The 24,074-nt window shown below is 48.9% G+C and overlaps 1 protein-coding gene across 9 annotated transcripts in view; it reads left to right on the top strand.

The window, feature by feature from the left end:
• Positions 1–24,074, top strand: part of LOC119174454 (dual serine/threonine and tyrosine protein kinase) — a 120,841-nt gene that overhangs the window by 66,322 nt on the left and 30,445 nt on the right. For 6 of the 9 annotated variants that reach the window (XM_075895611.1, XM_075895617.1, XM_075895612.1 and 3 more), the window contains exons 1-2: positions 8,645–8,670; positions 21,748–22,037. In XM_075895611.1, the coding sequence (XP_075751726.1) occupies positions 8,660–8,670; positions 21,748–22,037 (301 nt within the window). In that variant the 5' untranslated portion in view covers positions 8,645–8,659. Of the gene's footprint in view, positions 1–8,644; positions 8,671–21,747; positions 22,038–24,074 lie in introns of those variants that run through there. The other 3 variants (XM_075895615.1, XM_075895616.1, XM_075895613.1) reach the window with 1 other exon arrangement.

The following is a 24,074-nucleotide window of genomic DNA, read 5'->3' as shown; positions in this document are numbered from 1 at the left end:
GCTCATGAGATGCTTCGCACCTAGAATCGGTTGAAACTCAACGTTTGCTTGGACGTTCTTTCCATTCCCTTGTCTTAGTCATGCACTGCAGGTATCATTTACAATCGGATTGGAGACATTTCAATAAAGTTCATAATGTCGGTATTTTACTGTACTGAGCTTTGCTAATAAGTCTGAGGAATTCGATTCAAATCATCTTCTCGGTATAACTAACAGAATCGTTTACAGTTCACGAAAAGAAAAGTGCACCTTGCATAAAGAACCGTGATCCGACCTCAGAACAATGCTGCATAGCTCTCAACTACCTCTACCTTTTATTTTTTACTGTATCACATGAGGCTTTCAAACACATATTTTAACATTATTAGAAGCAGCACTACAACTGACTTTAGTTAGAATGGGCAGCATTGAGGGCTGCTTGTTGGTACACCGAACTATTCCAAATTTAGCAATCTGATAGTGTGTGTGTGTGTGTGTGTGTGTGTGTGTGTGTGTGTGTGTGTGTGTGTGTGTGTGTGTGTGTGTGTGTGTGTGATTACTATCAGTTACTATATTTTGAGTGTGTGATTACTATCAGTTACTATATTTTGAGTGTGTGATTACTATCAGTTACTATATTTTGAGTGTGTGTGTGTGTGTGTGAGTGAGTGTGTGATTACTATCAGTTTCTATATTGTGTGTGTGTGGTTACTATCAGTTTCTATATTGTGTGTGTGTGATTACTATCAGTTTCTATATTGTGTGTGTGTGATTACTATCAGTTTCTATATTGTGTGTGTGTGATTACTATCAGTTTCTATATTGTGTGTGTGTGATTACTATCAGTTTCTATATTGTGTGTGTGTGATTATCATCAGTTTCTATATTGTGTGGGTGTGATTACTATCAGTTACTATATTTTGAGTGTGTGGGTGTGATTACTACCAGTTACTATATTTTGAGTGTGTGGGTGTGATTACTATCATTTAATATATTTTGAGTGTGTGTGTGTGATTACTATCAGTTACTATATTGTGTGTGTGTGTGATTACTATCAGTTACTATATATTGTGTGTGTGTGTGATTACTATCAGTTACTATATATTGTGTGTGTGTGTGTGTGTGTGTGTGTGTGTGTGTGTGTGTGTGTGTGTGTGTGTGTGTGTGTGTGTGTGTGTGTGTGTGTGTGTGTGATTATTATCAGTTACTATATTTTGAGTGTGTGTGTGTGTGTGTGTGTGTGTGTGTGTGTGTGTGTGTGTGTGTGTGTGTGTGTGTGTGTGTGTGTGTGGATTGAATTGGATAAACTTTTATTTGGTCCTCCAAAACACAGAACACTGTGTTGCGGGCAGCTCCCACGTGGGGACTGAGATGCCAAGCTCCTCAACCGCCTCGCGGGCTTGGTGGACAGCCCAGAGCTGATCTGCCAAGGAAGAGCTGCGGATTGCCGCCTCCCATCTGGCAGAGGTGATGTGCGATAAATGAGCGAATTTGGTGCACTGCCAGAGCATGTGTTCTAATGAAGCTATTTCCCCACAATGTGGACAAAGATTACTTGGATATAGGTCAGGGTACATGATGTGTAACATTTTCAAAGTAGGGTACATCCGCGTTTGCAAAAGCCTTAATGTAAGTGCTTGGGGCCGGGTTAGATTTTCGTGAGGTGGAGGGAAAATCCTTCTAGACAGGTAGAAATGTTTAGTGAGCTCGTTATATGTTGTAAGAATTTCCCGGTTATCCCCTTCACCGCTAGAACGCATCCCCGGGGAGGCGTGGTTGGAGAGTTCTCGCGCCGCCTCGTGTGCTGCTTCGTTGAGATTGGGAGGGGAATCGTTGATTTGTCCAAGGTGAGCTGGGAACCAACTCAGAAGATGATGTGTTATGTTCTTGCCTTGCAGTATTTTCAGCGTTTGTTCACAGACCGTCCCCTTGGCGAACGCCCGTAGTGCTGCCATGGAATCACTGTAGACCACTTCAATATTATCCATCTTGAGTGCTAAGGCGATGGCCACTTGTTCCGCAATGATTGGGTCTTTCGTCCTGACCGTCGCTGAGTTGACGACATGGCCAGCCCCATCGACTACCACTGCCACAAACGCTTTCCCATTGGCGTAGGAAGCCGCGTCAACAAATACGACCCCTCGTTCCTCGTTTGAGACTTGACGAAGTATAGTCCTGGCCCTCGCTACTCTTCTTCCGACGTTGTGTTCTGGATGCATGTTTCTCGGTATAGGAGATACCGTGATAGTCTCCCTGATGTTGTCAGGGATATCATTGTAATTGCGTCTGATTGCTATTGGGTTTTGGCCCAGCTCCTGCAGGATCATTCTCCCCGACCTTGTAGTAGATAACCTTGCAAACTGTGCTCTCTCTTGGGCTTCTGCTATTTCTTCGAGCGTGTTGTGTATGCCAAGCTCAAGCAGACGCTCGGTGCTGGTATGTATGGGTAGGCCCAGGACCTTCTTGATAACTTTCCTGAGGAGCACATTCAGTGTCTCGGACTCTGCTCTTGACCAGTTGTGCATTGCTGCCTCCTATGTGAAGTAACTTAGAACAAACGCATGCATCAACCTGATGAGGTTGTCTTCATTGATCCCATTTCTTTTGTTGGCCACTCTGCGTATGAGGTGCACCGCACTGTCTGTTTTCCGAGTTAACTTGGCTATAGATTTGCTGTTGGCGCCGGTAGACTCTATCAGCATTCCCAGGACTTTGATGGAGTCGACCCTCTGGATGGCATCCCCTTGATTTGTACGGAGATGGATGTCTATCTGGTTTAACGGCTTCCATCCCCTGGGCTTTGGTCCCCGGCGTGCAGTCCGATAAAGCAAAAGTTCTGACTTACTCGAGGAGCACTTGAGCCCGGAAGGGCGAAGGTAGTCTTCTACGGTGTCAATCGCCTCTTGCAGAGCGCTCTCAATCTGCCCCTCGCTTCCACCTGTGCACCAGATGGTAATGTCATCTGCGTAGATGCTGTGCTTCCATCCTTCAATGCTCGATAATTTCTTTGACAGTCCAATCATGGCAATGTTAAACAGCATTGGTGAAATCACTGCCCCTTGTGGCGTGCCCCTTGCTTCTAGTTCGATTTCTGCGGTCTCGATATCTGCAATCTTCATCACGGCTTTCCGATCTGTAAGAAAGGACCATACGTAGTCATAGAAGGCTTTCCCTAGACCAAGCTTGGAAATTGCTTCGAGTATGAATGAGTGGTGGATGTTGTCAAACGCTTTTACTAGATCTAGGCACAGAATGGCTCTCACGTCTCTGGTTTCATTGTCAATGACCTGGTGTTTGATAAGCTTCAATGCATCTTGTGTGGATAGCCCTGCCCTGAATCCAACCATATTGTGTGTATATATGTTGTTATCTTCCAAGTACTTGTTTATCCTGTGCAGTATGGCATGTTCTGCGCCCTTGCCGATACATGAAGTCAAGGAAATTGGCCTCATGTTGTCCAAGTTAGGGGGCTTTCCTGGCTTAGGAATAAGGATCGTGCTGGCCAGCTTCCACTGCTCTGGCACCCTGCCTTTTTTCCATGCTGAATTGATCATATCCCTCAGGGTTTCAATTGAATCGTCATCAAGGTTACGCAGGGCCTTGTTTGATATACCGTCCGGGCCAGGGGCCGACCTGCCGTTGAGATCATGCAAGGCTCTTCTGATCTCCTCGATGTTAAAGTCGCCCTCAAGACCTGGATTTGGCGTGCCCTGGTACTGTCTACTTGGTGGTGCCAATCCTCTTTTGATTGGGAGGTACTTATGCACGAGCTGCTGGACAACTTGCTGTTCTGTAGTGTGCCCTATCTCTTTATGCAAAATTCGAGCGATGACATGCTTTTGATTTGTTTTGGTGGTGTTCTCGTTGAGGAGATGCTTTAACATATTCCATGTCTTGCCATTGCGCATCTGACCATCGACGGAGTTGCAGATTTCGTCCCATTGCTGCCTCGATAGTGCGCGACAATGTTCCTCGACTGATCTGTTTACCTCAGCTATCTTCTTCCTCAGTCTTCGGTTCAGGCGCTGACCCTTCCAACGGTTCAGTAGTGCTTGCTTTGCCTCTAGAAGATGAGCAACCCGGCTATCCATTCTTTCAACCGGAAGATCTGTGGTAATGGTGGAGGAGACGGATTTGATGTCATCTTTAATCTGTTTGACCCACTGCTCCAAGCCTTGTCTGTGGCCATCTTGTTCCCTTTCCATCCTTATCTTCCTGAACTTATCCCAGTCTGTGAAGTGGAATTCTCTCTGCTTTTTACGCTCCACGGAGAAGGTAGTGGCAAGAATGCAGTGGTCACTCCCTAGGTCTACAGCAAGGTTCATCCACTGGGCCTTCTTGATGTTCCTTACAAATGTAAGGTTCGGGGTGGAATCCCTGCAGCAAGATGTACCAAGCCTTGTTGGTAGGCTGGGGTCTGTGATTAGGGTGAGATCAAGTTCACTGGCACTTTGCCAAAGTCGATTTCCTTTCCCAGTGTTGTACTTGTAACCCCATGTATGATGAGGGGCGTTGAAATCACCTGCTATGACGAGTGGACATTCCCCGGCGATATTAACAGCTTTCTTTAGAACCGTCTTGAACCCTTGCTTTTGTTCCTTTGGACTGCTGTATATATTAAGAATGAAAATGCTCTGACGGTTGCTGGTACCCGGCACGATCTCTACCAAGACGTGTTCCAATCAGCCTGCTTCTATCTTGAGGTCATGGGTTACGTGCTAGTTTGTTGCATACGAAGGTGCAGACTCCCCTCCCTTCAGTATCCCCTATTACAGGCCGGAATCCAGGCAACGTTGCTTGCGGTGAAAGGGTCTCTTGTAATAATATAATATGAGGCTTTTCTTGGCTGCTCCTGATATACTGCTGCAGGGTTGCCTTCTTTTTAAGGTAACCTCTACAGTTCCATTGCCAGATACGAAATGCTTCACGTAGCGCTGCCATCATGGTTATTACATGGGTGGCCAGAGCCTGATGCTGCACCTGTCGACAGGTTTGGTACCACTAGTATTGGTGGCCGAAGGGGTGAGCTTGGTGCATGAGGAGGCCTTGCTGTGTTGTGCAGATCTGCTTCTAGCTTTGTAATGCGCAAAGTCATATGCTCTTCCAGTGCCGCCACGCTTGATTGTAGCCTACCCATCTGCTCGCTAAGATTGGCTACTACTTTGCCGAGCGTGTCAAACACCTCTTTCATATCTGACATGTTCGTTTGGTTGGCTTCCACGTGTTCTGCCATGACTGCCCTCTTTTTCGCGGTTCTCGAGTCCCCCACGTTTTCAGCCACAGGGACATCAACTGGCTGAGGCATTGGCTGTGAAGATTGCGCGCTGGTTAGCTTAGTGAGAAGAATTTTTATTTCCTTTAACTCAGCTGATAGCCTCTCATTCGATTTTGTAAGTCTCGCGTTTTCTTGCTCTAGCTGTGCAATTCTATTATGCTCTGGCAGCTTACCTGTCATCACCTCTGCCCCGCCGTTGCGCACTCGCTCAGCCCAACTGCCTTTCGAAGTAACTGCAGGCGTCCTCCCCGGGTGTGAAGCCGTGATCTCGAACTGAACGCCAGGTAGCTGGCCGTTCGGGTGCCGCCCAGGCTGATCCCGACCCTGATGGTGACCTTGAGAACTCGAGCGCCCCCGTGATTGGGTGGTGGTGGTGAAAACATTTAATAACCATTAAATGGTTACAGAGAGGTGATTGGGTTGGGGCCTTATTGGCCTCCTACCCTCACAGCACTAGGTGGAACCCCTATTCCGGGGCTCCATTGGCAAGCAACGCCGCCCGCGCACGTTGAACCAGAGCCTCTTGGGCCTTCAGGTCTTGACAGCCGAGCAGGGCCGCCTCCCAGTCCTCTCTCGTGGGATTGGGGTTGGGGGGGATAGATGGATTAGACTGGCACGCCCAGACGATGTGAAAGGTGTCAGCCACCTCACCACAGAACTGGCACGGGCCATCAAAGGATGAATTGAAATGTTTTAGCACCGCCGGGCACAGTACAGTATTGGTAAACAGTTTTAAAAGGAGGCGCTCGTCAGCGCGATGCAGTCCCTTACAAGGGTCTGGATAGCGCCGGTGCTCCTCCTTGTAGTAATTGGTAATATCTTTGAATGAAAGGGCCGAATTGTCTGATTGCGAGTAGGCTTCCAAAGACAGGGAGATAGCCCGGGAAGAGAGTGCGCGGGCGGCCTGATCGGCCTGTTCGTTACCCCTGAGTCCTTGGTGACCGGGTGCCTAAACCAGATTTCGCGGAGTTGGATTAACGTATCGGCAGCTAGGTTCCAGTATGCGCTGAGCAAGCGGTGAAGCCCACCCTAGCTGATAGTTCCGACAGGCCCCTCGTGAGTCGGTGATGATATGTTTAGAAGAGGGATAGGTGAGAGCCAGAGCGATGGCAACCCCCTCCGCGTGTGTTGCGCTCCCCCGTGATTGGGAGCGGGCCTTGGGTCTAGAACCTCTTCTGGAACGCGACCTCCCCCTGGAGTGGGGCCGCCTTTCCTGTTCTTGTGTATTCTGGATGCTCTGGGTCCCGTAGGCTGGAATAAGCTGCTTGTCATTGATGTCTGGACTCGATGTGATTGATGCGTCCCGGGCTTCTGCTGCTGCTCGCGATCTTTCCCAACGTCTGCGTCTGACGACGTATGGCACTAAGAACCTGTTCTTGCACTCCTTGTCTGCCGTGGGATGGTGACCGTCGCACAGCCTGCATCTTGGTTTGCACTGGTGCAGGCTATCTGGGTTCTTGATTTCGCAGCCTCTGCAGATTGTTTCAGCTGGGTTCGGACAGACGTCAGCCCGATGTCCCAGCTTTCCGCAGAAGTAACAAATATCGATGTTCTTGCGGTAAAGGGAGCACTGCAAAAGTGAAGGTCCATATCTCACGAATCTGGGCACCTTGTGTCCTTCGAACGCTATGATGATTGTCCCGGTGTTCTTGATTCTCTTGGCCTGCAGCGCGAGCGGGTTGTTCGCGTTCACAATCTTTCGGGTCAAAATGTCCTGAGTATCGCTTACGGGGATCCCGCGAATCACTCCTTTACAAGTGTCGTGGGGTGCCGCGGCGTACGCGCTAACCTCGAAAACTTTGCCTCCAATGTCAATTTGCTTGACCTTGAGGTATCTTGAAGCTCTGTCTTGGTCCGGAGTGCTTGCCACCATAATGTTCTACTGTAAGTTGGAACAGATGATGTCCTGCATGGCCTCTTCCTCTTTGACGCCGGCCGCCAGTACTATCGCGTCTGCCACGGCTCCAGTGCCAATTCTCGAGATATTTAATCCTCCACGTGGTCGTAGCACAATTTTGCTGAAGTCCTTAGGTAGTGGCGCCATGCGTCCAGCTCGCACGATTGTATGCTTGGTGTCATACCTACTACGACTGGCTCGAGCGTCTCCCGCAACGCCGGCCTCGGTCGAACCCTTGGCAGCAGGAACGCTAACCGCGGCTTGCTTATTCCTTGAGCGTCTCGTTTCGGCTTCCTTCCAACCCATTTCTTCCGTGCAATCCTCTGGAGAGATGTCCTCTCCATCTACTTGGTATTCCATTATCAGTTGCAGATACTGGAACGCGCAGAGCGTTGAGTCGCGTTTGCGCCGGGCCGGCGCATCGGCGCCAATCGCCTCCTTGGTAAGGCCTAAATCCCCCGGTGGCGTTGCCGTGTAAAAATGTCCCAAAAAACGGTTTAAAAGTCCACTCACCGGCACAAAGGTCGTATCTGCTGATTTCTTAAGAACTTAGGCACACGATGAGAGTAAAGACTCGGCGACAAATTCGTGAATACCACAGGAAAGCATTCTTGAAAGCAGGAGCCGATCTTCGCGCGTCCGCACTGGTTGGCACCTAGAGCGTCCTCCGTGTGTGTGTGTGAGTGTGTGATTATTATCAGTTACTATACTTTGAGTGTGTGTGTGTGTGTGTGTGTGTGAGTGTGTGATTATTATCAGTTACTATATTTTGAGTGTGTGTGTGTGTGTGTGTGTGATTATTATCAGTTACTATATTTTGAGTGTGTGTGTGTGTGTGTGTGTGTGTGATTACTATCAGTTACTATATTGTGTGTGTGTGTGTGTGTGTGTGTTACTATCAGTTATTATATTGTGTGTGTGTGTGTTACTATCAGTTATTATATTGTGTGTGTGTGTGTGTGTGTGTGTGTGCACGTGCGTGCGTGCGTGCGTTATAAGCCAAGGTAATATAATCCTCAACCTTTTCCCAGCAAGCCAGTTTGAACCGAACAGAATAAAAAGAATGCTGTGAATACGACGACAATTAACGCTCTTAATATACTTCTATCGTATCAGTGCCCATGTTATTGTGCGTTAGTAGGATTGCACATGACGCCGAAATTTTACGACTGACGTCAGCGTCTTCATGAATATAATGACCTGCGTCGACTACGGCGTTTGAAAATTTGAGTGATCTTGCCGTTCAGGCGCTTCATAGGAACGATTCATTTCATCGCATAAGTATTTTGCACGTCATTCGTGCAGGCGCAAGCGGTACCTGAATGCCTTAGCGTTCGCAGTCGGTAACGTCAGCCCTAAAGTTGTAAAAATAACCACTTCGAACATTGTTAATGAAGCATGCACATTTTATTGCTTTAACCAAAGTCGTTGTTGAACTGCACTTCACTTTTTGCAGAATGCTTTCCTTTATAGTGAATCTTTCGAAAATGAGTCAACGATGCTTTTTGATGGGGAGACGGTATGTGAAACTACAATTTTCTTTTGATGACTTATCACATATTTAAAAATAATGCACTCACAGCTTTATAATGGAAGCCAAAGAAAGCACTTCCGAATATTCTGTACAGTGTACACACAAATATAAACTTAGTAATTTCACTATATTTCATTACCCTTCGAAAGCAAGTCATATGAAGTCATTACCTTCGGCTTGCTGTCGATTTGTATTGTACTTTAATTACCTTTCGAAGTGATTTTGCGATCTCCTATTTGAACGCCAGAAAACTTCTGTTGTCCCACACCATGGCCGATATCTGCCTTATGTTTACCGCTTAAATAGATGTTTCCAGCTTTATCAATTCACATTTCATCCGCGCACGCCAGTTCAGTTTCTACGCCGCCTAAAAATTAACTATCGCAACAGAGCTAACAACACATGCGCGCTCCACATTTTTCAAGTGGCCTTCATGTATGTTGAGGGGGCGTTTGCGCAAGCAGTCATCGATTTGCGTGCGCATTCTAGAGAGAGAGAGAGAGAGAGAGAGAGATAGAGAGAAAAAACTTTATTAAAAGGTCAGTCAATTGCTCAGGCATGGCCCGTTCCCATAGCTGTCGGCCGGAATCCCTTGGGACGCGGTAGCAGCAAGGGCTTGACTGATGATGTCGCGCTGGACGTTGGGATCTGGGCTGCAGAGCAGGGCCTCCGAGGATTCTACAGTGCGAGAACCATCGTTTTGACTTGGACATGTCCACACCATGTGGACCAAATTCGCTACCTCATCACAAAATTTACACTGGGACTGGAAAACTGCGGGGTGCCACTTGCTGTAAAGTGCGGGGTTTGGAAAAACCCCGGTCTGTAACTTTCGCCACAAAATCTCGTTTTTCTTACTTAGTGAGTTGTCCGCTCTCGGGTACACTTGCCGATTCAGCCTGTAGTGTGCGACGATTTCATGGTATGTGCGCATATACTCGCTTCTTTGTTCGGTAACTTGGGAGGTTCCAGGGGTCGACCGGTAGGTGAGACCTCGGGCGACGGAATGAGCCTCCTCGTTCCCTCTAAGTCCTTGGTGAGCTGGAGCCCAGACAAGCAGAATCTGCTCTTTGGGAACTCCTACCATGTTTAATATACGGACGGCAGTCTCCGTCACCCTTCCCGATTCGTAATTTCTCACAGCGTTTTTGGAGTCGCTGATGACCACCCTGATCCCCTTTTGGCTGATGGCCAAAGCTATGGCCACTTCCTCGGCCTCTACAGTCTCGACACCAAGTACTGTGCAGCACGCAATTAGGCCACCATCTCCCCTGACCGCCACTGCCGTGTGTGCCGCTTTGCTTTCATATTCCGCAGCGTCTGTATACGCGACGTCCTGTCGACCAGTGTACCTAGATTGTAATGCCTCTGCCCTGGCTTTACGCCTGCCTTCGTGAAAGTTAGGGTTCATATTTCTGGGTAGCGGAGGTATCTTTATCCTGTCCCTGATCTGTATCGATATGTCTTTTGAACGCGCTTGCTCACGCGTGGGCTCATAGCCCAATCTCTTTAATATTGCTCTCCCCGTTTTAGATCCGAGTAGTCTTTGATGTTGTGCAGTCACAGTAGCCTCAATTAGCTCATCGAGTGTGTTAGATACCCCCAACTTCATAAGTCTGTCAGTTGACGTGTTTGGGGGAAGTCCGAGCGCGACTTTCACACTTTTCCTGATAATGGTGTCGAGTTTGCCCCGCTCCGCTTGGTTTAATTTTAAATAAGGTGCCACGTACACTATCCTACTTATTATGAAGGTCTGCACTAATCTAAGAAGGTTCGCCTCCTTCATCCCAGCATGCCTGTTTGCTATTCGTCTGATGAGACATGTCTGATTAGAACTGGCTTCCAACCTAGCAAGAGTTTCAGAATTCCTACGGTTCGCCTGAATCCTTAGTCCAAGGACACGGATACTGTCGACCGCGGGGATCTCTGCGCCGTTAACATACAAGTGGATGTCCACTTCAGGCCTGTTGTGGAGCCGCCGTTTTCCGGCGGGCATGAGGAAGAGTGCTTCCGACTTTTCGGCCGAGCATTTAAGTCCTTTGGGCTCCAGGTACTCCACGATTTTATCAATGGCGATTTGCAGAGAGCCTTCAATTTGGCCGTCACTGCCCTTGTTCATCCGTAATGTTATGTCATCCGCGTAAATGGTGTGATTTAAATTCTCAATATCCTTTAACTGTTCAGGCAGTTTCAACATCACAATGTTGAAAAGGGTGGGTGATAACACCGAGCCCTGAGGTGTCCCCCTGTTGCCTAATTTAATGTCCTCGATGGATTCTTCCCCGATTTTTAAAGTGGCTGTCCTGTTCGAAAGGAAGTCTTTGACATAATCATAAAGTCGCTTTCCGACGTTCAGGGAGCTTAGATTCTCCAAGATTGATACGTGCCTCACGTTGTCAAATGCTTTTGCCACATCTAAACCCACGATAACTTTTGTGTCTCGCGTTGGCTTGTCTATAATTTGGTCCTTGAGCTGTAGCATCACGTCGCACGCTGATAGTCGGGGTCGAAAACCGATCATGGTGTCCGGATACATACCATTGTCTTCCATGTACCTATTGAGCCGCGTCTGAACGACATGCTCCATGAGCTTACCTACGCAAGACGTTAACGATATCGGCCTAAGATTCTCGAAACAGAGTTTTTTACCCGGTTTAGGAATGAAAATTATATTTGCGAGTTTCCACTCCTGCGGTATCGTCCCTTTTTCCCAACACTCCTGCATGTACGTTGCTAGGTTAGCGATGGACCTATCGTCTAAATTACGGAGCATTTTGTTAGTCACTCTGTCCGACCCTGCCGCTGATCTAGTCCTTAGCCGATTAATCTCCGCTCGCACCTCAGCCAGGGAGATAGGGGCGTCTAAGGCTGCGTTTTCCCGCCCTCCATAATCTGGGAGAGGTTCGGATCCGGCGGGATTAATGTATCTGCTCCGAACTTCTTCTAAGAGTTCCTTCCTAGTACCTTCAAATTGGTGCGCCATTCGTTCCAATTGTTGTTTAGACGCTGTCTTCGTGCTCTCCGGATCTAAAAGGTGACGAAGAAGTCGCCACGTCCCGGACGTACTTATATTTCTATCCATCTCCTGACAGACGTTCCCCCACCTTTGCTTCGTGAGCGTGATGGCGTGCTCTTCAATTTGCCTGTTTAAAGCTGCTATTTGTTTCCTGATACTCCGATCCCATCTCCTCTGTTGGAGTCGGTTTTCCAAAGCTTTCTTTTTCTTCCAAAGATTTACTAATCTCGTGTCTACCACTTCGTTGTCCTCCTCGGTTTCCACCACTTCAGTGGCTTCCTTAACAGTACGTAACACCCCATCGCACCACTCGGCAATGTCGGAAATGGGAGTCGGGTCGCCTCTGAGGTCCCTGAAAGAGTCCCAACTTACGGCCTCTACCCTTCGTTTCCGAGGTGTTGCCGGGCCTCCCTCTACCACTATTTCTATGATCATCTGATCACTGCCTAGGTCCTCGTTTGTGTTGCACCACGTGGCACTAGTGCCGCTCCCCGTCAGGGTAAGGTCAGGTGTGGTATCAACCGCGACACTATTTCCCTTCCTCGTTGGCTGCAACGGGTCGGTTATCAAGTCCAGATTATGAGTTTGCATGTCATCCCACAATTTCCTGCCCTTAATTGAAGCCTGCTTATATCCCCATGCCGTGTGGTGAGCGTTAAAGTCACCGACGATCAGCAATGGGTTGTTCTTACTCTTACGTCGCGTAGAAGCGAAGAGATCCCCAAAGTCGCATCGCCTTTGTCTGGGAGAGCTGTATATATTTAATACGAACAAGCTAGCGTTTTTCTTTTTTTGGGGTATTAGTTCTATGAGAACATGGTCGATGTGTGCATTACCAATGTCATGCTGCACCGCCGTAACGTTTCGCCTGACCAGGGTGGCCACCTGCGTACTCGTGCCTTCGCTTACATAGGATTTATACCCCGGCAGCGTCGCCTTTCTCCCACATTCCTGTTCAGCTATAACATCCGGTCGATCCCCTTTCCTCAGGAATTCCTGCAGAACCGCACGCTTGCGCGTGAAGCCTCTGCAGTTCCATTGCCAAACGGTGTTCTTACTGAATCTGTGAGCCATGATTGCCACTAAGGGGATTAATCGGCCTGCCTAATACTTCTTGGGCGAGCTGTTCATACGCCCGATCCCTCTTCGCGAATTCTGTTTTAAGTTCCTCGGTAAGTTTATTATCCCGCTGATGCAACTGCTGATTCAGATTTTGAAACATTTCGAACATTCGTTTCTCGAAGGCCTTACGCCATTCATCGTCCTGGGTAGATTTGGCTTCAATGTTTGCCTCCAGTTGCGCTATTTTCATGTCTATCACTGTCGCTACGTTCTCCCCAATTACGGGCTTTTCCGCTTCTTTTGCCCTCTTTTTCGCTGGAGGTGGAGTAGCGCTCTGCTCCTCCGGCATTTTTATATTTTGATTCTGTGGCATTCGTGGTAGGGAAACCGTTGTTGTGTTAGACGACTTAATAGCTATTTGAAGCTCCTCTATTTGCCGACTCATCATTGCTAGCTGCTCTTTAAGCATGCGATTCTCTTCCTTAATGGTTAACATTTCTTCATCGCGTTTATCCTGGGAGGCCCTATCTCCCCAACCCACCTTGCGGTTCGGCGACGTGGGTCTCCCACTGTTGAGGACAGCACTGCCGGAAGTCCCCTCGTTTACTGGACCAGTCATTGGTGGCAGATCTCCTTCTTGTCTTTCCGGTAGTCTTGGGAAGGAACCTGCTCTTCCTCTTGACCCTCTACGATGCTTCGACCGGCTCCTGGACCGTTCTTTGATCTCTTCCATTCTGCACGTTTGTGGATCGGCGTCTTTCGCTTTCCGCTCTTCTCCTTCCATTCGCCGCCAGGCCTCCCACTGTCTCTTTTTTATTGTATAAGGGGTCCTGAAAGCTTCCTTGCATTTCCGATCTGCTGTCAGATGACCTTTTCCGCATAGCTTACACTTGGGCTCACATGCATGGTCCTCGGGTGGAGCTGTCATTCCGCATCCCCGGCAGCGAACATGGTCGCTGATACACACGTCCGATCTGTGTCCTAGCTGGCCACATCGGTAGCACACCTCGTATCGTTTCTTATAAAGCACGCACTTCAGCGGTACGCCGTAATAGTACATCCACCTGGGCACTGTCTCATTTTTGAAGATGATGACCACTGAACTTGAGTTCCCCAGCTTCCTAACACCAAGTATCGGCGGGTTCCTTGAGTTGTCGAAGGCCTCTGTCAGTTCCTCTACTGACAATCTCGGGTCGATGCCGCGCACCACACCCCGCCCGCTATCTGCGTGCGGCGCGAGGTACGCCGTGACGTCATAGCTCTTGCCTTCAATCTTGATAGACTTAATCCTGGTCACCTTCCAGACAGTGTCTATGTCTGGAGTGCTGAAAATCAGGGTGCCTTGCTTGTCGTTAACAATGAACACTTCCTTTTCTTGTCCCTTAATCCACGGAATTTGCGCTGCCATGCGCACCGCCTCACTGAGCCTGGTGTTCGAAATTTTTGTGAGCGCCAGCCCGCACTTCGGACGAATGATTATCTTGTAGTCGTTCGCCGGCAATCGCGGTAGGTACGACGCAATCGAGCGCTCCGTGATCTTGTGCCCCAGCTTTTTGTATGCTGCGTTCGCAGCCGCCGTCTTCATCCTGTCTTCGCCGGGCTCGGTTCCACTTTCTGCCCGGGCGTTGCCATCTTGGCGTCCCTGTCTGTCACCTCTAGCGGCGTCACGCAGCTCTTTAACATGTTTTCCAACTTTCGTGATCCAGTCAGCGGTTCTAAATTCTTCAGGGGTAATTTCAGTACCCTCCACGGTCACCTCCATTGCCGTCGCGTCTCCACAACGGGGCTCTGAAGCGAACGCCGGGGGCGTCGGCCACCGCCGAGCCGCCGCGTTTGTTCACCGCTAGCGTTAGGCTTTGCTGGGCGGAGACGCAGTCGACACCAAAATAGCCATAAAATGCCCCAAAACGTACTCACAATCCTGAAGTCGTGGTCTAGATGGTCCAGAGAACTTCAGGCAGGAGATTATAGGAGTTGTTTGCTGTAACTGCACAATTTCCACCAGACCAAACAACTTTCCGCGGAGCTGATGCGAGGCACATTCGAACTCCCAGGCCCCCTGGTGGCCATCCTCGCGTTCTAGAGGACTTAAATTTTTGAAACAGTACTGAAAGCAACGGGAAAAAGAACAAAAGTGTGCCGCGTATATAGACCTCAGCGCTATCCGTGTAATCGCGTTCGCTACTTCTATTTGCCTATGATGAATTGGTGAGTTGCATTTGGCTAAAGCTATGATATAATCTGTTTTTTTTTTTGCATGTGTGACAGGAGGCTGAACGTTGACTGGTGGTTTTTGCTACAGCGTATATAGCCTCATCCGCTGCGCACCTTATTTAACAACGGCGCTTTGGTGGAGCTCTCCCATGTGTGATGATCCATAAAAGTAAACAAACGAGTGGTAAATCACCTTTGAGTCGATTTTTTTCCCTCGTAATTGTAGCATTTACGCAGCCCACTTTCCCATATACTTCAAATATAAAACGTAGCTACGTGGCACCGGCCGGACGCGACGAGCTTGGCAAGATGGCAAAGGTATCAAGACTGAGAATGCGACATTGCCAGAACTAAAGCCTCCGAGAATTAAAAAAAAAATGCCGCCATATCCACGAAGTGAATGATGATGAGTGGGCGAAGCTCCGGAGGTAAACCTGGTAAACCATGAATCCTCCGTACATTTTGCCCACTCGATTTTATTGCAACGCTCCCCCTAGCGTATACGTCGCCGCACTATATCGAACGATGACACGCGCCATATGTGGCATCATTCCTATTTTATAACACCTCGCATCTTTCATAATCAACTACACGTACCGCCGTCTAGTTTATAACATCTTGCATCTTTTGGACGGACGGACGGACGGACGGACGGACGGACGGACGGGCGGATGGGCGGATGGACGGATGGATATGGCTGTACCCTTTAGATCGGGCGGTGGCTAGCGTAATACTTAGAACTGAACGAGAGGTGGCTACATACAGGGGACGCACAGCCCACGCCTTAAGGAGCTTCGCTCCTAAAAAAAAACTTTTCGAGACTACTCCGCGAGAGGGTGGGCACATGCGTAACGGCATCGTGACGAAGGCGTACTCAAGTGAGAAAACAGTTTTTCTTCCTGGACAAGCACTTCAGGTATATTGTTGCAAGCTGTGTGACTGACTATCCGAAATTCTGTGCCGTGCGCTAGATTCGCTCATCCTCCACCTTCACATGGCAAAACGGCTCACAAATTTACATCGAATAGTTTGCCGGGAATCGGACCACGTGGCCTGCCGTCGCATGGCATCCTAGATTGGACAGAATGCGTTTTTGTTTCAACCGAGTGAGTCATTTCGGAGGCCATCGCGGCCGAAATTCGGCGGCCTCTTCAGTCGAGAGATATGAGGGTGAGGCACGAGTGAAAGAGCGTTTTATAATAACTTATTAGCTCATTTTCAAGAATAAACGAAAAACTTAGCAGGGACTTAGCTAGGCTATGCCAGGATATACGTATAGCGTGAGCTATATACAGACGGACGCATCGAGGGACGCATCGACGGGTGCATCGACGGACGCATTGACGGATGAACAAACGGTGAGATGGATGGATGGATGTATGGATGGACGGGCGTACGGACGCACTAGCGAGCGAGCTCAGACGAATCAAACGTCACTGTAGTGATGCCACTCCAGGAGCTTCCAGGCCTTCTCCGGTGCGCCAGCTGTGCGCTGTGTGACGTCACCGTTCTTCGGGCATGCGCAGCACGACTTTCGATAAGCTACGCGAAACTGCTCAGCCTCGGGCAGTTGAGAGCTTACGCTGCAAAAAGAAAGGTTGCCCGAGCTTCCTTTTTTTCACTAGCAATGAGTCAGTATTTTTCGCACATACTGGGAATGCTTTCTCGCACCGTTCAACGAACTATAGATGTGCCTCGCGGTAAAGGCTTATGCAGAGCACTAGAGCAGCAAATTAGCTTAACCAGGCGAAAATGGAGGTGGGTGTAAATTTGTCGTTGATTTACTCCCGCCAGGAGCTACGGAACGAGTTCTATGGTTGCATCTACTCCGTTTGCTATTGGAGCTATGAAAGTACAAGAGAAGTAAGCGTACTCCAACAGGAAAAATGGAGCTATTATCAACTTACTCCCGCACAAACTCAAACGGACGGAGTGTTACACTTCATTTACTGTAGGTCCCGTGCCTACGAGCTAATGCTTACTATGTGCTATTCGAACTTCGCGTAAGAGAGGGGATTCACTGATCAGATAACTTATAGAAGCGCGTTGTATCAGAAAGAAGTGATTGTGTCAGATACACCTGTGGTATTGCGCAACAAATTAAATTCTTTTTTTTTTCTTCTAAGGTTTGTTGTTCTCAGCCGTGTTTTGACAATATTACGGTATTCATGGAGGATATTATGAGCATTTGCGCATGCTGACCTCATGCAATGTAGAGTATCGACCAAATCTAACGTGAATACGGCATTAGTATTCAAGTTGGTAAAACTGGAACGTTTTTTCTACTTTCAGTTTTTAAATAATTCATGGGATTAAATGTCCCGAAACCACAACATGATTGAGAGACTCCGTAGCGGTGGGCTCCGGAAATCCTGACCACCTGGCATTCTTTGACGCGCACTTAAAGATGACCGTTGTTTGACGTGCAGTCGTGGTGTCTATAAACAGGATAACACTTTTCCGATTCATGTATTATAAATCACTTTCGTTGATGCCTTTATTGCTAACGAGGTGTCCAAACTAGACGTGGACGACTCTGTACGTTATGTAGGAAATTTTTCCCAATATATTTGCGTGTTAGTTCTTGCCCTCGGATGCATGTGTTCTTTCATATCCCGTACAAAACTTGCATTCTGCAGTTTATCGTTATGGACCAACTACAGCGCAGCAACGACTTCTCTAATGGAAGGAGCCCTGCGAAATGGTTGGAAGCCCGTATACATTGTGTTGTCAGTGCACGGTAAAGAACACCATATGGTCGAAATTTCTGGAGCCCTGCATACGGCGTCTCTCATAATCGCATCTTGGTTTTGTGACGTAAAACGCGAAAGGAGCTCTGCCATTGGTGAATGCCGTCGTCAGAACGAGTCTACTGCCGCTGAACGTTCCGCTGTGATCTTTCACAAAGGCAACACGACACTTGGGAGACTAACGGCGTTTCGATGACGCGCACTCAGTGCTGCAGCATGCCTGCAGATGGCAGCCGAGCGGCCGCACAAACCGTCGACCTCTCTACGGAGAGTCCGCGGGCGACGCCGCTACAATCGAATGGCCGGCCATGACTCGACCCTGCGACGCCCCGGCGGTATGCGCGCGTGTTGCGAGACGCACCGGAGCCTCGCCGGAGTTCGAGCTCTTCGCACCCTTTCCCGCACAGCTGCGAGAGGGCGCGTTGTCCACGCGGCCCGTCACGTTAACGCACACACCCACGAGCACAAGTGGTCGCTGTTCTTTTTTCAAGGGCGGAAACATCGCTGGCGTCGCCCGCAGCAACAGCTGTGCGCAGCTACGGCCACGGCTTGCGCGCGCTTCCGTGACGTCGAAAGCCCGGTACGGGTAACCTTCCGAACATATACCTTCCGGTATAGGTAACCTTCCGAACAACCTCTGAAAATACAAAGGACAGGAGCGCTATTTTCTTTCCTGGTATTTCCCGTGTTCTCGGCATAATTCTTGACTCCAGCAGCCTGTGACGTCACGAGGAAGTAAGCGTGCGATTGGTCCATATGTAACGAGAGAGATCAGTTTCGAGTTGACTGCTTTGCCAAGCAGCCGCACACCTAGGTCCGTCGTGTATCGCGTGCCTACCGTCTGATGTCTAATTCGCCGGAGCGCGTTTAGGTACGCAAAAAAAAAAAAACGGTGAGTCGTGACGTCATGGCGCGCTTGACCACGTCGGCGCACCGAACCCGCCAGCACAATCCCAGAGAAAAAATGATTTAAGTAGACGAAATGTACGATAACAAGACTTTTAAACAAACTTTACAAGTCTGCGCGTGCGAATGAAGTTGTTGAGATGTTTGTATAGCGATCCGAAGAATGCGTACAGATCTTTTAGGGGCATCAGATGGGCGGCCACGTTAAACCTCATTCTAGGGCTAATGTGATTAGCCTCTCTGCACGGCGTGCGTCTACAAGTGTATCTATGGAGGCAGCATTTGTTGTGGTGAAACGCATTCGGTCTTCCTCATTCGTGTCGAGAGCTGTGAAAGCGGCGTGGCGTCAAAACGACGTTGTGGAAAAAAGACCGCAAACGGGTGGCGCGCTCCAGCCAATCAGGGGAGGTCTAATTGGGCATGGCCACGAATCGGACGCCACGGGAATAGCTCTCCTGATTTCACTTCGCTTTCTGTGAACGAAAAACGCGAAACCCTTATAGGCTGCTCAGCACTTAGTGCGGACGTTTCCCCCGTGTGTTACGAAGTAAGAAGCGGCGAGGAGGAAATAGCGCCTGTCAGAAGGATGGTGAAGGCAAGAAAGAAACCACTCTCTCGTCATTGAACCCGAGTGGTTAAAGGGGCCCGGCAACTCTTTCTGAGCATGGTCAGAAAATGCTGCCGGTCGGTAGTAGACGCTCCCGAAAACACGCGAGCCAAATAAAATAGTGCAGCACGTGACCTGGAATTCAGAATAAATTATCAGTTATCTAAAAATTGTTTTCTCTTCTCTCGAGAAATGACGGAGACGCTCAAAAATCGCGCGTAGAAGACCATCTATCAGTCATTGGCTGATTCGAACATGGCGCGCTCGGTCGTTACAGGGATCGCCACGGGAGGCCGCGACTTGTCCACGCGTGCGCGCATGATTACGCGGGAAATGCCGCGTATTCGATGAAAAGAAAAAGTTCTCAAGGTCACGAGGTGCGCGTGACGTATTTTCTTTGCCCCTGCCATCCCTCCCTGCTTAGTCTCCAACGCGTTCGCCAGGACAAGAGATGAGCGAATGCGATTGCAGCGTGCGACAATTGTTTGGTACTCCGCTCGTACTGGACGGATTCCTAAAATTTTTGCGGCGTTGAATTCGTTACATGATAAGCTCTGTTAGTGAATTAATTCCATAAATACTTGGAAAAGTGTTTCAGGGCCTCTTCAAGTGTACTTTGTTGTTCCGCTTATTCCGAGGAAAAAAAATTAAAACACCTACGCTCACAAACTGTCCGGGGGGTGCTAGTGCGGGATGCCCCTACGTTCAAGACAACGGCCGACGAGGCACGTCGTGACGGACCGGGCGCAGTCGTGTATGCATGTGTCCTGGCAGACTGTTTGCCTACTTTATCCGTTCACGCAGCTGCAGCGAGTGAATAAAAACGTACGCACGCACTGAGCCAGCACTCGCCGGGATTTAGTTGGGCGCTTTGAAAGTGCAGTTCCCGGAAGGCAGTGCTGTTCGACACCAAACGGCGAAAGCGAGCGCGGTGCGGTGAGCTCACACGGAAGGTTGGCTGATATCTCAGTGTATAGTTACGTTTTGTACATAAGGATGTAGCAGTGGCGCGCGATGAAAGCGCTGGCCTGGTCATTTCACTTGCTGTCGAAGCAGGCTGCTTCGATCCATTTCCTGCTATAAAATTTGTTCCTAACAGTACCCTATTCCAGTCATTGTGTTAGGAGGTATCAGAATACCAATCAGCAAACAATTCACCTTTTTCCGATGCCCCAGCTCCGGGCATTAAGGTTATTTCTTTAAATGCTTGCCTGGTCTTTGTTTTAACAGCGGGGCTACTTGAGCTTGAGTTCCAGCAGTGACAACTCGAAACTCAGCGCAACCGTGCAAGTGCAGCATAGCATAGCTGCTGAAGAACGCAAAGTTGGGATAGTTGGTTGATATGTTCATTCTTAAAATGTTTAACTGCGCCAATGAAACAGACACAAAGAAAGTAGAGGACAGCACGTGCGCAGAAACAAAGACACAAAGAAAGTAAAGGAAGTTCGCAGTCTGCGCATAGTCTTTTTGTGTCTGTTTCATTAGCGCATTCTTTCAAGAATGAATAGCAACTGGTGGGAAGGTGAAGTTAGGGTGAGGAAGACAAAGGACGGGGCAGAGTGAAGTATATCATAGCATAGCCTTGTACAGTATGCAAGTGGTGGAAAATGGGTGTGAGGGTGAGGAGCAAGGGAAGAGAACCAGATCCGCTGTACCCTCACTCTTCACACCTCTAGTGCGTACTTTATCTATTCAGCCGCAAAAAGTGTATGTGAGGGAAGCTGACATCATTATAGGTAGAAATTAGAGGTACAGTCACTCCAAACACGAGTTGCAACACGCTGGCTGTGGTTAAAGTGACCCTAAGCCTGAACAATCACACCAACAAATGCTAACTTGGCTCAGAAGGTACCGCTCATGGACATAGTTAGTCTCACCATATTTTTTTTATGTAGGTGCCACTTTGTTGGCGCCATTTTGAGTGCTGGCAGCTTGTTGTGACTCATATTGAACGTGACTGTATAAACTGGTTGCGTTGTTTAATAGAATGACTACCTACTGTCGTATGCGCTAGTGTTCATGCTAAATGTTTACATTGCAGTCGCCTTGTATGCGTAGGTTCCCTAAAACCACGTAAGCACAGAACATCTTCAGGACCCTGTGGCGTACGGCAACATAGCCCGTTGTTATTGAGTGAACGTTCCCTTTTTTTCTCAAAGAAAAAAACTGAAAATTTATTTTCTGCTCTGTAATTTTATTCCAGTGCTCGTCTAATTCAAGCCTGAACGAACCAGCGATGAGCACTCGTACTGCTCACTCCGCTAGCGAGCGGAGAAATCCGGCTCGCGCGCCTTCCCTGTTCGCGCCACTTGTTTGTGGAGAGTGCGTATGCCGGGAAAAGAGAGACAGAGGCTGAAAGAGCGCATCAACTAGTACACTCCAGTAAAAACAAAACGAAAGCAATCTTGCCGGCGCGACCTTCAAAAGCTGGCGACAAGGAAGCGTGCGCGTGCGTGCGTTACCAGCGGAGCGATCTCTTGACAGATTCGGTTTCGTTTTTGTTGCAGGTCACGTGGGAATCGCCACGCCCATGACGTCGCTTCCTGCGTGACGTACGAGAAGTTAGGCTTATCGCTCAGCTGTGCGGGGAGGGGGCCGTGCGCCTCGAAAGTTTTTCTCGGCTGCCGTTCCCGACTACGAGTGCAAATGAAGAGATCCGGCCGTAGGAGAAAGATGTCGGCGAATCTGCCCGGCGAGTTTGCCAAGTTCGCCAAGAACAGCAAGTACCTGCGTCGGATATGGAGAGACACCAAGGCGTCGCTCGACGACATCGCCAAGTGCGGCTATTTCAGCGAAGGTGAGTTGCGTGGAGCAAGCAGTGCAGCAGTCGTGGCTGTGTGTTTCGCTGCAGATGCTCGCGTTTTCGCTTCAGTATTCCTTCCTACATTGCTCCGTTAATCGCCGAGCCTATTTGATGGTGAAGTGTGCATGTGCTGTCATTCTACCGGTATTTCCCGCTAGTAACGCAAGGAGCCGCGCTTTTCTTTTGTTGTTTTTTAATCACCTTCGTGAGTTGCTCCTCGCAGCCGTCCAATCACCTGTTGCGCGTGCGTGCGGCGCAGCGCCTTGCGCTCGCTGTGTTTATTTTCGCTTTATTCTTTACCTTCTTGCAGTTGTTTCTGAGAGTGCCTCGCCGTGCTTCCTCGTCATAAACCGTTATCACGCGCACCCGTTGACAGTCCCGCGCGCATGTTATTTTTTTCCCCTCTCTTGCTTTACGACCTCTGCCGTGTTTGACAACAGAGGCGGGGCAAAGTCGTGTGTGCGTCGGATGCACATGAGCACCTCGTGTAATAAATGTCACGAGTTTTCAGTTGGCGCCTGCGTCCGCACATTTAGCTACTTGTGTGCGCGCGAAATGTTAAGTGCGTACAGCTAGGTGTTGGTTTAGCTCTTCCGATAACTTTACGATCAGCGATGTTGGGCTTGTGTGTCCATTTTATTCCTTTTGCGTCAGAAAATTTCCAGAGTGGCCCATTCTCCGATTTTTCTCGGCAAGTGCCAGTCATCGCGCACACAAGCGACGCTGCTTGCATCATAAAAAGCGAACGTGCGATTTACGTATCCGTGCTCGCCCACTACAGCGTATCGTCCGTTCCTCCAATTTTTTTTTTTCTTTTTGCGCCGCGAACTTAGACAGACAGCAGCATATCTTCCGTGTCTTTAGTCTTTTCGTGCTCTTTTCGCCATGTTGAGTACGTCATCTCCGTCCCACTAGTTCCGTGCAGTGTAGTGAGAGTTACGAGTAGCGAGAGCGGGCTGGACCTTTTCAGAAGACTGATAGGTTCGCCCACTATGATCCGCTGATCTTTTTGTGAGGCTTGCCTCCATGCAGCGGTTGATCGAACACCCCTCTCCCTTTAAAGGGCTGCGCGGGACTCGCAGCTTTTCTTCATCCAGCTCGGATCGGTAGTCCACTTGCCTCAGTGCGTGCGCAGCCGTGGTTGGTTGGAACTGGTACGATGTTATCTGGCCCAAGTTCGTGTAATCGACGGAGAAATCACCCCCGGTCAGAGGAGCGTTAGCGAATGAGGGCCCCTGCTGGTACAGCGATTAGATATACTGAAAAAGGCGGGGCGAACTGCGCCCTTATCAGCTTCTTTGGTAGCTACGCTTATAGCCGCCTAGCTCTGGCACGTTGTGCGTCACATCTACGAGCTTGCTTTGACCTGGTATGGAAATAAACGTCCTCATTGTCTTGGGCCGCAGTTTTCAAAGAATGAGCAGCTATGAACGTCATTCGTTTGACGCCAATGCTGTTTTCGCTTTCTCTCATTTTACCTGTAGTGTAAATTGTTGTGTTCATGCTTGGAGCCCGCTGCTGTTGTATAGAGAGTTCGTGGAAATCTTTTGTCTGGACAAAATGAGAAGCTGTCAGTCCTTCTCTTTCACCAGGAAAAATCTTTCACATGTTGACATTGATTAGTAATTGACCGATACGAGAAGCAGACACTTGTAAACAGCAATGAATGAAGGAGTCAATCGAGGTTCCTTTCATATTGTCTAATCACAGGCTGAGACAAGCTTCTTACAGCTGATGATGAGAAAACTAGTGGTAAATAAACGGGTACACAAGAAGACACGCAAAACAGGCGCTATTCTTCTTATGTCCCCGTTCGTTCAGTGCTATTTTTGTCATCTGTTTGCACCAACAAGCTCAAATTTCAGTAATGCTATTCTTACAGCTGTTGTACGGTGTGCCATGAGTTGCATATGGTCATCAACTGGTGGATTTGAGGTACAGAGAGTGTGCCTTGAACAATTAAGCACAGTGCTCGGCATGAACCTTGGCGTTGGCAACTTTTGTAGGATATGTTCCGTTCTCAGCTGTGCA

Source organism: Rhipicephalus microplus, chromosome 5 (assembly GCF_043290135.1).
Source record: "Rhipicephalus microplus isolate Deutch F79 chromosome 5, USDA_Rmic, whole genome shotgun sequence".
Taxonomy (NCBI): Eukaryota; Metazoa; Arthropoda; class Arachnida; order Ixodida; family Ixodidae; genus Rhipicephalus; species Rhipicephalus microplus.
Note: the sequence above shows the minus strand (reverse complement) of the source record. Positions and strands in the feature narration are given on the sequence as shown.